The sequence below is a fragment of the Oreochromis aureus genome, linkage group 3 (assembly GCF_013358895.1).
Source record: "Oreochromis aureus strain Israel breed Guangdong linkage group 3, ZZ_aureus, whole genome shotgun sequence".
Taxonomy (NCBI): domain Eukaryota; kingdom Metazoa; phylum Chordata; class Actinopteri; order Cichliformes; family Cichlidae; genus Oreochromis; species Oreochromis aureus.
Window position 1 is genome coordinate 37276729 of NC_052944.1, and position 15396 is coordinate 37292124.

At 41.2% G+C, this 15396-nt stretch overlaps 1 protein-coding gene and 2 non-coding genes across 3 annotated transcripts; all 3 read right to left on the reverse strand.

Annotated features, from left to right (window-relative positions):
• Positions 1-268: 268 nt before the first annotated feature.
• rps4x (ribosomal protein S4 X-linked) lies at positions 269-8999 on the reverse strand. The gene is made up of 7 exons (XM_031757410.2): positions 8922-8999; positions 8281-8358; positions 6534-6714; positions 2835-2932; positions 2266-2437; positions 2016-2173; positions 269-429 (listed from the first exon to the last, which is right to left on the reverse strand). Exons 1-7 carry the CDS (start codon positions 8922-8924, stop codon positions 328-330), a joined length of 792 nt encoding a protein of 263 aa, XP_031613270.1. The 5' UTR covers positions 8925-8999; the 3' UTR covers positions 269-327.
• LOC116334177 lies at positions 1354-1426 on the reverse strand. The gene has a single exon (XR_004200527.1). It is a non-coding gene; the product is annotated as a small nucleolar RNA SNORD61 (small nucleolar RNA).
• Positions 4048-4123, reverse strand: LOC116334171. Its single transcript, XR_004200526.1, has one exon. It is a non-coding gene; the product is annotated as a small nucleolar RNA SNORD61 (small nucleolar RNA).
• Positions 9000-15396: the final 6397 nt, after the last annotated feature.

The window sequence follows — 15396 nt, forward strand, 5'->3', positions numbered from 1 at the left end:
TTTCAGTGCACATTTATTGGTGATTTTAGTGACTGTTGTATATACTGTTGTTTTTGCATAACTTGCACTTTGGAGGTTGTTTAAACTGTGCCATATAAATAAAGTTTGACTTGAATGTAACTGCTGACTTTTTCTGGTTTGACCATTTTCACTCAAAAGCACCATTTAAGGAGTCATTTTTTCACCGTCTGAGACACTTTGAGGTACTTTTAGGACATTAAGCATGAAAAAACACATTTCCAGTGTAATAACACACAAGACCAATCTGAGTGTTTTGTAAATAACAGTTTATTTGAAAACCAGGGATCAGGCTGCTTTTGGGCCAGTTTAGCTGCTGCTCTGTTTGGCGGCCAGCCTCTTGTCTCTCTCCTCGGCGATGGTCAGACGGATTCCCTTTCCTCTGGGCAGGGACACCCACGGCTTGTTGCCCTACGATCAGACAGGAGATCAGAGCAGTTAGTGCTGGTCAGAAGATAAAATACACCTGAACAGGTAAAATATAAAGCCGGAATTTCAACTCAAAAAGTGAATACAGACATATTCAAGACGGCCACAGTGCCACAGATTTATTCAGAACAAACGTCTCTTTAAGTGCTCAGTGTGAGAAAAACGCCTCAGTCTGTAACAGTAAACAATGATGCTCAATTGTGTTAACATTTATCTGCACGCCAACACTTCAACAAGGAGCCGTCACTGAGGTGAAGAAAAGAACAGCTCCGAGGCCGCCACATAAATGTCTCGCAGCAAAGAGACGACCGTGCCAGCGACAGATCCGATCACACCGGCCGCCAAATAAATGTCAGGCAGCAGAGAGGAGCGTTTTATTAACCACGCTCCCACCGCAGGGCCAGGTCCTCGTAATCATTAATGTGCGATTCAGTGGGACAGAGGAGTTCATAAAGCTTTTCACACCACTCGGCTCCTCGCTGTGAGCCAAAATCAGCAGGAAAACAAACGCAGTGTGTGTGTGTTTGCTTCGTGGCACTTTACTCCCTCTTGTGGACTCTGGTTGTTGCCAGATCCAGTTTGCTTTAATGGCCCACGCTATTAAACATGATGGCTTTCAGTAGTGCGTTTCCTGGTATAAAGCACGCAAATTTATGACTTTTCCAACATTTTACTCTCCTTGATTTTGATTTCAGACAAAGACTTTTTAACGACATGCAGGAACCCGAGTTATGCACCCTGTCTGCATTTTGTTTCCTCCCGGAGGACGTAATCAAACGCAGGGCACAGCACTCGGCGTTAATGAGTCCAATATTAAACCATCACTGCTGTTTGTTGCTGCACAGGGCCTCAGTCATGTTCCCACGCTCAGTTCACTTAAGCTGAAGTTTCCAGTGTTTGGTGATGGAGCTCAGAACTTCTTAGAGGAATTGGTAGTTTATTTTCATCACTAATCAAAACCACAAATCGTCATCATTGCTCCAAAGTCACCCGACTCATGATATAAAATCACTTTTATATTTATATCTTTTATATCAACCCAGAAGACCGTCTTTAAAGACTTATTACTAGATTCTGATGGACCGCTTCTATTTTAACCTGCACAAACCATAAATATGATCAGGTTATTTTAACCAGTGCAGCTTTTTATCTGTCTTTACAGTAATCAACTCAGCAAGAAGGTGAGATTCAGAAGTCAGAAGTAGCAAGTCAGGGAAACTGAAAGGAGGGTTAAAGCCAGTTTGTTTACATTTAGTAAGTAAAAAAAAACTACACTTTTTTAAAAAGCTCTACTTTTAAATCTATGAATGAAAACCTTGTTTTACTTGAAAGGAGAAAAGAAAGGAAGAATCCTCATGATTATTGTAAAATTCAACACTGCTGTGTTTTTACTTGTCAGTTGTTGACTATACGCAGACACTGATACACCGCTAGTAAACTTCAAAATACTTCGGATTGAATCATAATAGAAGACTTTGAGGAAATTTCTTCTCACTGGACCAATTTTTACATCCCCCTGGTCCAGATGCTGTGCACTGCAGCTCTGCAGACAGCGATGACTTTCTCACCTTGCCAATGACAAAGATGTTGGAGAGCCTGGTAGCAAAGCTGTTGCCTGTGCTGTCCTTGACGTGCACCACGTCGAAGGAGCCAGGGTGACGCTCCCTGTTGGTGATCACACCGATACGCCCCAAGTTAGCACCACCGGTCACCATGCACAGGTTACCTGGAAGAGGAGGAGGGTGAAGATCAGCGGTCAGAGATGTTTTTCATTAACGGGAAAACAAGCCTGCAGGTTCTGCAGAGAGCTGAACGTACCAGTATCAAACTTGATGAAGTCTGTGATCTTGCTGCTCTCCAGGTCGATGCGGACTGTGTCGTTGACCTTGATGAGTGGGTCAGGGTAACGGATGGTGCGGGCGTCGTGGGTCACCAGGTGAGGGATACCCTTGGTGCCGATGATGATCTTCTTCACCTTGCACAGCTTGTACTGTAAGAGGAAGGACGTGCTTTAGGAAATCCGGACATTTCCTGTAAAAACTAAATCCCCAAACCTCATCATACGACCAGCACGACTGACTGAAACACAGAATTTGGTGATACCGACACCGGTTTGAATCCAACTCATGAACACCGACTCTGGCACAAACAAAACTTCTGATTGTGATTTTTTTTTTTTTTTTTTTTACCTTACAGTAACTGAGTGAGGTAACTGTGCGTTTGATTTGTTGGTACAAAAAGAGAAAAAAAAAATCATAACTGACAATAGAAACTCAAAAATTAAACAGTGTGGGAATGACAAACACAAAAGCGAAAATAAAAAGAGTACTATAGTAACAAATGACCTGCCTGTACTTTGAGGGTTGAGGATGAATTAAAGCTCTCACCTTGGCCTCCTCGGCGGTGATGCGGTGGACGGTGAAGCGTCCCTTCACGTCGTAGATCAGACGGAAGTGCTCACCAGTCTTCTCGATGCTGATCACATCTGCGTACACAAACAGTGCAGGCGTCAGTTGAATGAATCCCGTGGTGTTTCAAACCAACAGCTGATCATCAAACTTTGTTAAAAAGCAGAAAACTTACACTCTACCTTCATACATTTAAGAGCTGATGTTTGGATGGTATTTAGCACCAATTTAAGGCCTCTGATGCTGAAGTTGGCAATTAAACACAGAATGAATGCCAGGATCAACTTATTCAGGTATTTAAAATCAGGTATTTATTTTAGGGCACACTTAACTTTTTAAAACTTTTTATTTTCTTTATAAATCTGGCACCGCTATGTAATGGACTACCACTACCAGAAGGGGGCAGTAATGTACACAAAGCGTTTGCCAGCCAGCCAAAAACAAACCCAGAGCAGAGAGCGCCAATAAAGAAATGCTGTGAGAGTAAGGTGTGAACAGGCAAAGGTGATGACTGCTCAGTGTGGAAAGACTGAGGTCCACTCAGATCTGCCAGTTAAAGCCTGGTCTTCAGAGCGTCATTCGGTGATGGGGACATCCTCAGAAGAACATGCAACAGGTTTTAATGAACGTTTTTGCTTTAAATGACACAGAAGTCAAAAAACAAAGTAACCCAACAGCAACACCTGAAAACAAGCTCATTCAAACTGACCTATGACGCAAAACACCAGAGTCATCAATATTACAGCTGCAGTGACCTAGTGTTTAGCGTGTATGTACGGTATATAAATAGGCCACGAACATCCTGCAGTGGAGGCTTCCCTTGGATTTGGAAATTAAAAAGCCACACCTCCACGTGAGGCTGTTGGCTGGTGTTGAAGTGGAGAGAAAACTGATGGCGGCGCGACTGTCACCACTGTCCAAACGCCTGCTCTGAATTACTGGCTTGGCTGCCGTCACTGACAAGCAAAGAGACAAAGCCGGCGTTCGGAGATTTATTTCCCTGGAATTATCTGAAGCAGTAACTCAGGTTATTTTGGAAACTCTTGCTTTTCCCAGTCTCTCCACATCTCTGATACAGCTACAGCTGTGACTACATGCTGCTCATTGTTCCCACGGACTCTGATATCAACACAGTCCTGTAAGCATTTATACTGGAGGTTCAGGCACACGCTTAACATTACAAGTCTTCTTGGAGCTCAGAACTTCTTAGAGGAATTGGTTGTGTAATTTCAGCTCATTGCTGATCAAACCAACAAATTCATCACTGCTCCTTTTGCACTAACCATCCAAAGACTATTTACAGAGCCACTTATTCTGTGAATCTGTCAGCAGCAAAATTATCACAGTCAACTAAAACTAGATGTGAAAAAACTAAACAAAAAATAACTACTTAAACTTTAAGACTGAAACTTTGAATCCTACAAAAAACAAAATATAGGGGAAGCTAACACTGAAGCTAAACTAAAACTAAATCAATTACAAAACACTTAACTAACCCTGGTCAGCAGGAGAGCCAATGTTACATCATACACAGTTTACAAACTGGGATCTCACGTGATTTAAGAATAAATTCAAACTGGGGAACTTTAAACATCTTTTATATTCTGGCTTATCTGAACGAGCAGTAAGTGTAACTGGAGATTTCAGCTCTTCGACAGGCAGTCATCTCACTACAGGCAGCATTTGATGTTTTATTGGCAGACGAATTTGACGCCGTTACTTTGATTTGTGGTTTAAACCTTGTATTCCCACTTGTGTAGCACACACTCAGGAGTGTGTTTGGTCTAAAATTACCCTCTGCTTTGGAGAATTTTTTATTTATTTATTTATTTTTTTACTCCATATAACTTAGCCAGTAAAATTACAAAGCTGCTGCTTTTAATTTCCTGCAGGACCTAATTAGTGTGAATGCTTGTAAAAGCATTCACAGTATTGTTGTTGTAATCTTTATTATTATTTTTTTTATATCATCTTCCATACGTTTTTTGAAGTCCTACTCCTTCAAAACCGTTCAACTTAGAAAAACCATTCAAAGACCGTTAGATTCCTCTTCGTTAGGACATGACTGCTTCTATTTTTCTCATTTTTAACATTTATATTTTTAATTTTATTCAACTTTTTTCAACAAACATTTCCCATGTATTTCAATGGGGAGACCCTTCAAATCCTCATTCAACTTACTCATTTTTAAACTCCTACTTCCACATACGTTGACATAGAGCCACCATTCAAACTTTAAAACGAAGACAAGACATTCAACTATTCAACTTGTATTTATCTTTTCAATATCTATTATACTTTTTCTTCAGTTCCAGTTTAAGTTTCATCCTTTTTTTCAGCTGTTTCAGAGTTTATAATGGGTGTGTATGGGACGGAATGTTGGGGCTAGAGTGAGACAGCTCAACTGCTAGAGTGAGAGGAGACGGGGAATTAATCTTACAATCTTTTCTGAAAACTGCTGTTGTGTCCGCAGCGTTTGCTCTACAGGTATGATTTTACCCTCAAAACGTAGCCATCGCTGTCCTCTTTCATCCAACGTGTTTATTATTGTACTAGGTGTTATGGTTCTGTCATAAATGTCACCAATGCGCAGCCTCCTCCCTCCAACTCCTCCATAGACTCCAATGTTAAAATGGCTCAGAAAGTTCCTTTGAAAATCAGAAGAGCAGGCTGTCTTTACACTGTCACCACGTCCATATAATAAACTCCACAGGCATGAAAACTGAGACTTTGGTAGACTGGACATTGCTGCCGCTCACAGTGAAAGAATTATGTCGATATGACTTGTACTTTTCATTTGGGAATGATTTGTTTCGGGCTGACTTTTCTGTTCATTTTAAGCAGCAAAAGTGAGATGCATGTCTGTGCGTGTGTATGGAGCCATTGGGTGCAGTCACTATAGCAACCAGGCTCACACCTGCCTGCCTAACGAGCTCTGTCTCTCACTGTGCCAAGATTCATCTTAAACACTTCTCTTTCAGCTGCTGCTGTGTCCACAGTGTTTGCTCTACAGCCATCATTTTACCCTCAAATCATAGCTATTGTTGTTCTCTATCCAACAGCATGTCTTTAAAAGCTCAGAGACTGAAATCTTTACAACTGTGTGGATCCAAGTGGAGGGATCACATTTTAGTCATTCAGTGATTCAAAGAATATGAACTTTTAATATTCATTCAGATGTTTTCTGACTCTGAATTTTGTTTTCTCATTACTTAGGTTTTTCTCATTTACAATTAAAACATTTTCAGCTATTTTCCAAATTCTGTGTGGATGTCAGCTTTTAGCAGTTCTGCATTTTTGTTTTCAGGTGAAAATTTCTGTATTTTTCATCTCATTCAACATTTTTAACTTAAAATTCAGCAATTAATTCATTTCAGTGCATACATTCAGATTCAAGCATTCACACTGCAGTTTCTTCAGAAAATGCACTTTCTAGTTTAATTTCTGTAACCGAATATTCGGTTATTTGTCATTTTATAATTAATAAACAGACCATTAAGACAACAACTACTATAATACTTTTTCTGGCTTCTCACTCACTCACACTCACACACTTCAGCCAATTCACAGGAAAAATGAGATGATTGATGATGGACCTCATTTTTCATAATTTAATGAAGTTGGAACATCTTGAACCCTTCAGCAGATCTGAGCTGTGGAGAAGTCTCTAAAACTCACCCATGAATCCAGCAGGGTAGGTGACATCAGTGCGGACCTTGCCGTCGATCTTGATGAACCTCTGCATGCAGATCTTCTTCACCTCGTCCCCAGTCAGGGCGTACTTGAGGCGGTTCCTCAGGAAGATGATGAGGGGCAGGCACTCCCTCAGCTTGTGGGGACCGGTGGAAGGACGAGGAGCCTGAGGAGGAAGGAAGAAGGAAGCAGGCGTTATGGTCTGTAAACAAGAAGGTTTTTCATGATTTCTGTGCGCACTCCACTTCAAGCTCATTAGCCAAGTATTTCCCACAAATACAGTCGACTTTGTAGCAGATTCACATGTCCGCTTTATGCACTTGTATTCAAAGTTCATTCACTTGTGTTTTTGACCCTGGCTGCCCAGTTCACTCTCCTTCCTTCTAACACTCCACAGTCTTGGACCGCAATGCTCCTCCTCGATCTGCACAGGAGCTCCAGTACGAGCTGAAGGTCACCAGGACACAGCATTGGTTCTTGTGCCACTACGCCAAGCATGCCACAGGCTGCAGTGCAGAAGCAGGAGTACCAGCTACAGTCCAACATCGTGGAGCAAGAGGTCAAACCCAGCATGAAAGACTCACTGAAGACAGCTCAGCTTGTAAGCAGCTAGGAAATCCCTTCGTTGTTACAGCTCAGTAAAACGCAATATGACCAAAAAACATTTTTGGTATAATAAAGTAAAAACACTACAGTTCTGTAGACATTTGTCACCCAAGCACATAGAATCTTTGTAGAGGGCATATCCAATTACTATTATTTGACCATTCATAGCACTCTCACACAAATACACACATCCATCACAAACACACTGGGTAACCTGACAATGTTAACAGACCATCTTATATCCTTCAAAGTATGTAAACAACAATTCCAGCAGAATAAACATTAACGTCTCTAAAAAACTGAGATTTAAAATGACAAAAGCGATACAGTCTCTATGCCACCATCATTTCTCACCCAGTGCCAGCAGATGAAATTAAGCATCAGTTCAAGTGTGATACAGTTTTCACTGCAGTCACAGACCCACATTTCCACCTTAAGACTCACAGGAGTCACCTTATGCAAGTGTTACACTTTCTCCATCCTTCAGGGCAGCCTGAGTGTGTACAACTCGAAGTGGGTTACATAAGCAAGTATAATCTGTTTGTTACACTACAAAATTAGCCCTAGTTTGTTGATCTCATGTAATTACACCATTACATTTGAACTACATGGCTTAACTTACGGCATTACAGTGTATTTGTTCTTTTCTACCAGACAAGAAGCTGCCAAGATTTGAATAATTTCAAGCTTAAGTATTCAGTCTGCTGCAAGAGTGAAAGGACAGCAAGAAGACAGCTGATGTGACAGAAAAGGATGCTAGGGATAGGGTGAGATGGAGGCAGGTGACTTGCTGTGGCTAGCCCTAAATAGAGCATGTTAGCATTACACAGTCTGCGCCACAATAATAAACGTCTTATTAATTAAATTAGCATAATCTATCTTTTAACTGTTGTGATGTGTGGTCACCTCAAATAATAACGGACTAAAACACATGCAGGATTAAAGGCGTAGACTTTAATATTTTTAAACGGGCACATTTACCCTGCTCCAAACTATCTGTGATGTTACACTAGCTCACACCCGACATTGTTAACGGAGTGGTTAACAAACTAAATCCAAGTTTTCACACTGAGATACAGAAGTGAACATCACAGGTTTTCAGTATGTATGTGGAAACATTACTTACGAACACTCCGGTGAGCTTGTCCAGCATCCAATGCTTCGGCGCTGCAACGCGCTTCAGGTGCTTCTTCGGTCCTCTGGCCTGGAGAAGAGGCGACAAAGCCGGTTAGCAAAACAGAAAACAACCGGCCTTGGTTCTCCTGAGGCACGAACAAATACAGCTATTTTATAGCAGAAAGTAAACCACGTTGGGAAGGCCGGTGAGTGTGGGTCCTGTTAGCGTGTCGCGCTAACTGAACCCATACTAGCACAGCAGGCTTCGGCCTAGCCGGGACACACACACCGGTAACATCTGTGCCATATTTTAGGATTTAAATTTATCTAGATTTAAAAAAAATGAATAAAAAATACGGCACAGCTCAGCTTCCTGACAGTAATACTCTTTTCTTCTTTTTTAAGCAGGCTAACAGCGATAGCCGCAGCCGAGCTAGCAAGCCGCGGCTGACAAACCCGCACAGAAGGATCAGGTCGTCTTAAAATATCAATTAAGAGCAAGAATCAACGCTTTCAGCTACAATTTACACATCCTCCGTTTAATAAGACGCTAGAAATTAAGGTAGAACACATAAAAGTTTTGTAGTATAAAACATAAAAGTGATGTTTAGGGATTATTTCAGAAAGGAACAGTGAGGGGAAACTGCTCACCATGTTGGAGTCTGCGGGGGAAAGGACCTCCAAGCTTCCGGTAATGCGTGATAAGCCCTGCTACGGCACACTGCGAGGGACACACCTACTGAAAGTCGCTGGGGTAATTAGAACATGCTGCTAACGTTCTTTCTTGGCTTTTATTGCTTGTGTTGTAAACTGCATTAATATCCTAATAGCAGTACTAGTGGCTAGTACATCACAGCCATCTTTAAACGCTTATTTGAGCAGCCAGTTTTGAAGTTTTATTTAAATTACCTAAAACATTTCACTGATCACCAGGACATAATGTCATGACAGTTTTTGTTTTTGGACCACTGCAAACCTACCAGTACCTTGGGTGTTCTGCCAGTCCCTGCGCCTATACCTGCTCCCAGGAGTACACTGGACAGGCTTAAGCATCAGCCACATTCACCAGAGCCTGCTGTGTGCCTTGCACACCCACAGTTAGAAGCGTCTCCACCAGATGCCTCCGTGCCGTCTGGTCTTTTTCTACCAGAGGTCATCCACTGTCTGGTCCTGTTCCGTCTCCGCCAGAGGTTGCCTGCGTACACCTGTCTTCGTACAGCTGTCTGGTCGTGCTCCAACCCCAGCCAGAGGTCTGTGCTCTGCCCGAGCCAGCACCTGCCAAGCCACATCCAGCCACGCCTGCCACACCTGGTCTGGCACTGCCGGCATCGCCAGCGCCTGCCACACCTGCCACACCTGGTCTGGCACTGCCACAACCTGCCAACCCTCCCCTGCCCGGTCAGGCAATGCCAGCGTTCCAAACCTGCCAAGCCTGCCACACCTGGTTTGGAACTGCTCCTGCTTTGTTTGCTGGACTCACTGCTCCTAGTTTTTGTTTTTGCACTCTGTAATCTCAAACTGACTCTGAGAACATGGTTTAAGATAAGATAAGATAAGATGACCTTTATTAGTCCCACAGGTGGGAAATTTGTTTTGTTACAGCAAAAGTGCAAAGTTATGTAGCAGAAATTAGAAAACACTGGAATGCAATAAAATACAATAAAATAAAATAAAATACTATATACAATAGAATAAAATAGAATAGAATAATACATACAATAGAATAAAATACAAATACTATATACATATATACATTATCTGTTCATAACAAACATGGTAGATTACTGTAAAGCTCAATCTGCAGGATTATCAAAACATGTAGCAGGGTAACTTCAGCTCAATCATAATGCAGGAGCCTTACAGGACATTTGATCATTTTACCCCAGCAGTGAAGTCACTTCATTGACTCCCATTTCAACACAGAACTCCTCTGACTATAACCCAGTCAGTCCTCTTAGGTCATCAGGTGCAGATCCGTGAACTCTTCACAGAAAATCTAAGTCTGCTGAAGATGCTTTCAGCAGCTGTGGGCTGTCTACACTGAAAAACAGATGAAACCTTTTTCATTTTCACAAGCTTAAATTAATAACCCTGTGTGTCAGCGTTAGCCTGTCTTTTACTTCTTTGTAAAGTTTTGTTTTATTGATTTTGTTGTCTCGTGATGTGAATAGTTTTGTAAAAAAAACCTTTTTTTTTTTCAAGTTTACGTGCAGTGAAATGTGTTATAAAAACAAAACTGACCAGTCTGATAATGATGTTGGTATCTCCAGTTTTTCAAACCTAAAACAAAGAAAACTATTAAACTAAGCACAGGAGTCATTATTGCTCATAGACATCAAGTCAGCAGAGGCTCTTCTGGGTTATCTGGATCATTCAGAAAAACAGAACAGATTTTTATCGTTTCATGAACAGTTTTTGCAGAATTTCACAAATAATTATCTCAAAAATTCAGAAAAAAGAAAAAATTACAGTAATGGTTTAATGGTTTGTTAACACTCCCCAGAAACAAAATTTTCGGTCTTCAAGCCCCCAGCTCTACATTAATAGAGTTTGGATTAATCACAATGTGACGATGCCTGCCGTGACCAACAGGTCAAGGTCTGTGCATTGATTTCTCCCACAGATTGATAACAGGACCATCTTTAAAATCTCCATCTCTGGGTGGCTCAGACCGCCCTGGTCAGGAAATCCCAGGTTTGCAGGTAGCTTGCAGTCTTGTTTACACTCACTGAGATAAAACTCCTCCTTGCTTAGTGTCTTCCTTTGCCAAATGCTTCCAGATGATGCAGACATGCCATCTCCCTTTGGAGGAACTGATCCCAAAGACAAACCTGGACTCCATTCATGCCCAGTGCAAACACTCCCGTGTGCATATTGGCATATTTATTCTAGTGACCCACTTTCATTTCTTATGATCCTTCCTTTTATTTACAGGTGTATTTTTCAGGACAGGTCTTTCCAACAGGATCTCAAACCTACATGTCAATGAGAGAATTTAGAGAGATCTGCAACATGGCCTGCAGCCAGAAGGAGCAGGGATCCATCGAGTTCAGATCTTACACGGTATATCAGACGTCTGGGGAAGTAGTAGAAGCACTTTTTTTAAAGATTGGTATAGATTTCTGTAAGATTAAACACTCCAAAGGTATAAAGTAAGGACACGTGTGTTTGGATGAAATCTCTAAAGGATATAGTACTGCTTAATCCAGATGGACAGTGTGATAAAGTCCTTCATTTTTTTTCTTTTCACATTTAAAGTTTCTTTTAAGTAGTAGAAAAATTATGAAAAAATCAGGTAGTTTGAATTTTAGTCTGGAAAAAATGGAAATGAAAAAGTCTTAGACAAGGTTTAGTATTTTTTCCATTGTGATTAAAAATGTCAGTGTATGCACTTACCATCACAGGCCAGCAGATGGAAGCACTGGACTGCAACGTTACAGTCAGCGAGACGTTTAAGTTTTCCGTTTCAGTGGAGCCTCACTTTATGTCCCAGCAATCATACATAAATTAACTGTTTATAAATGACCTTCAGATTAATTTAATTGCTTAAACATATGCACCATTATTGTTGTAGATGCTGGACCTTTATTAGCAGGTGTGTTGTTCTATATGCATCAGTTCAAAAGTATTTGCAGATGTCTTTATTTCCCTCCCTCAAACCTCAGAGCTGTGCCAAAAATGGAAATAATTTAAAATTGTTTGCATGACCTCCTTGAAAATCAATTTTTTAAAGCAATCAGTCAACATATATCTGGTTTTATCATTAGGAGGTAGGGATGAGCAGGAAGGAGTTAAACCAGTGCAGGCCTGGCAGGAGAGCAGTGAACCTCCTAAAAAAGTGTCCTTTAAACAGAGTTATCCCTTATCGCTATCGTGTCAATGATTTTTACAGTCCTTGATGTGCATTTTTTCATGACTCTGGAGGCCAGAGGCAGCAGTCAAGTGTGTGACAGATCCTTCCTGTCACATGAAAATTGTGAGGCTGCTTGATTAGTTGTAGAGCATTTTCAAATATCAGTGGTACTTTAATAAGATGCCTTTTATAGAGGGTTTCTAAGCTGTAATGATGTTATTTGTTATTCTATTAATGAGAGTTTTAACACAGGGTTGCCAAGTTTTGGAAAATCCTCCTTTGTCTTGTTTTTAGTTGTTTTAATGATTTGGGGAAGACCTCTGACATCATGAGTTAAGTCTTCCATCAATCAACAGAGGTGTAACAAACTGCACTTCCTCTAATGGAAGCTTCAAAGCATGAGTCAGTCATAGATTCCCATTTTAAAATCCCAAACTTTACAGCATTTAAAAGCATTTTCAAAGCTTTTTGGATAGTTTTTCCTCTTTATAACAGCTGTAGAGGGGTGATCTTTGGTTCACCACTTTGATTGACTGCTGTCCAGACCCATATAGCTGGAGGTGTTTGGTACCTACTTCACCTACACCAATTCTGAACCGGACCTCTTTGTTGAGCTTGTGTTGTTGGTGCATTTCAGAGCATTTTTAATAGAATAACCCACCACACTGCTGAACACTATCCAAGAACTTTGTGCTTCAGTTTATGTGAATGACAGTCGTGGATTTTACTGGTCAATTAGTTATCATTGATTTAGCAGACATGTGTGTTGCACCTGTAAAGTTTATCAATGTCCTTCATAACCAAGCTTGCTACCATTACCTGATAACACGATGGATGAATTCAGATGCAACTCTCCCAGGAATTTCCCAGGGATTCCCAGAAACAGGGATCTTCCACTTGTTAGGTTTAGGCACTACTTGACCGTCTTATACAAATATGGTAAATTTAGGCCTAAAGAACAAACAAACAAGCGAACAAATTTTAATGTTGAGTGTTAAAAATGCAGAGTTTTTGGGAGAGGTGGGCAGTTAATTTACCCACATTGTCCCACAATTTGAGATACATGGGAAGCCGGGACCAATATGGAGGATCTTAACAATAAGTTTGTATAAACGTATATAGATTTAATAGCAGAACCAATTTCAGCTTATTGACGCACCCTTCACAACAGTCTCAGTTTATAAGGTGATAAATTTCATATTGAGAATAATTTAGTTCAACTTTTTGGTGGGGCCCTCCACAACAGTCCCAGTTTCTCATGTGGCCCCTTAGAAACATTTATTGCCCACCCCTGAATAATATGGCTCTATTAACCAACTCCAACCACAGCTGCAGACCCAGGAGACCCAGAAGATTTGAGCATGGATCCAGATTTCTAGATAATGATGCTCATGTAGTTTTCATTCAAAACAAACTAATTCTACCCAACTAGTCGACTAAGATCCAAAACCTTCAAATGTAGCCTGGGCTGATGTACATGTCAGTCTGGCAGCAAACAGTGATATCTTTCTGTATTTGACTGTTGGTACAATAGAAGAGAATTAAATATGCATGTCAGCATTTGGAAAGTTTGACAGCAGTCTACTTCTGTGATGCTGTAAATCTACATTAGACATGATTGTGTTGAGTGTTTTTGGAAAATGCACACAAAAAGTTACCACAACCACAACTTTTCTTAAACTTTTCCAGGCCTGCTCTGTAATTTCCTATCAGCCCTATATCACAAAATAAATTTTTTAATGAAGTAAAGGTCAGCGTGATAACATCAGCAAACTTATTTATCTTCCTCACAAAATCTTATTAGTGAAACACAGCTTCACTTCATGTTTTTCTCCCAAAACGCCACGTTTCTCCTGCAGCGGCTCTACTAAGCCACAAAGAGGCTGACTGAGAACTCATCTGAACTCATATTCCACTTTAGAGAGAATTTCAAATTGTTTTGTGAGTTTTGTGAAGAATAGTTTAGTTCAGAAGGTTAATTTGCAGCAGTTAGGGATCAAGAAAAAGAGGAAATGAAAGGCTCTGTACAAATCAAGCATCTCAATCATGAACTTCTCAAGGGAGGAGAGAGGGGACCGTGTTCACACAGCAAAAAATAAAAAAAAACATCCTCTCAGCTGGGATTAAACTGGACTGCAAAACAACACACACACACACACACACACACACACACACACACAGGGACAGTGTGAGGCAGATGGAACAAACCCTGGACTGTCTTCGATCTGAAGAATGTTATTCTGACCCACTTAGACGAGGAGACAGAGGAAGAGGAGAATCAGTGCGTCTGTCTGCTGGATTTGGAGGCGATGAGTAGCATCTTTATTTCTTTCGCCGTGTCAGTGAAGTGATTGTTAAGAAGGAAATACCCAGAAAATCCCTTTTTTGAAGAGCAAATAAGGCCTCCGTCAAATTACTCATTCAACAGGTTTTCATTAATGGCTGGCGCTCGTGTTTCATTAAAGAAAGTCGGGGCTCATTGACTGAAACCGAGAGCCTTATTCACATCGAAAAGTGGCAATGTGCAGCGTGCTTGTGCGGGAAAGGGCGAAAGGACTGGATAAGTGTGTGTGTGTGTGTGTGTGTGTGTGAAGGCTCAGCTGTTGATAACTAAATAAATCAACAAGGATCTGCATGTTTCTTTTTTCTCCAGCAGCAGCTTTTATGTGGGCAGATTTCTAAACTTGCAGCTTGTTTTTGAACTCTAAAACCCTGTGCGGCCTGTATAACTGAACAAGCACCTGCTTCATGCCTGCTACTCGCCTTACCTTTGTTGTAATACCATCCCTGCGCTTCTGTGTGTGTGATGGCTTTATTTCCAAGCTTTTCTATGCCTGCAAGGATGCAAACACAGGCAGGCAGGTGTGTTGTTTTGTGTGGTCCAGGAGGAAACCCACAATGCTCAGATGACAGACACACCGGGTCGAGGGTGAAAGGCCTTTGTTCCTCCCTTCTCAACTTACCACAAAAGATATACTGTAGGTCGGAGCCTCCATCCTGACACGACACAGCAAAGCCCCTATAGGTGGGTGAGGGATGGGTGAGGAGGGTCAGGTGTCAGCTTGAAGCCCTTTGAGTCAAAAGCATGTGACCATTTGTGAACTAACCCAGTAACCACATCTGTCAGGATCACAAAGGTCCTATAGTTTAGTGATGTATGTACAGCATATCAATATTAAAGGCAAGTCAGTTGTGACATTTCAACCACAATCATAGCTGTGCAGCCTGAAAGCATGTTTAGGTCAACTGAAAACGTGTTTCTGTGGGTTATCT

Bases quoted from the DNA above. Each gene is read 5' to 3' on its own strand.
- rps4x (XM_031757410.2), bottom strand. The intron at 2,438-2,834 runs GTGAGAGCTTTA...TTCCTCTTACAG, and splicing joins TCACCGCCGAGGAGGCCAAG to TACAAGCTGTGCAAGGTGAA. The intron at 430-2,015 runs GTGAGAAAGTCA...GTCTGATCGTAG, and splicing joins ACATCTTTGTCATTGGCAAG to GGCAACAAGCCGTGGGTGTC.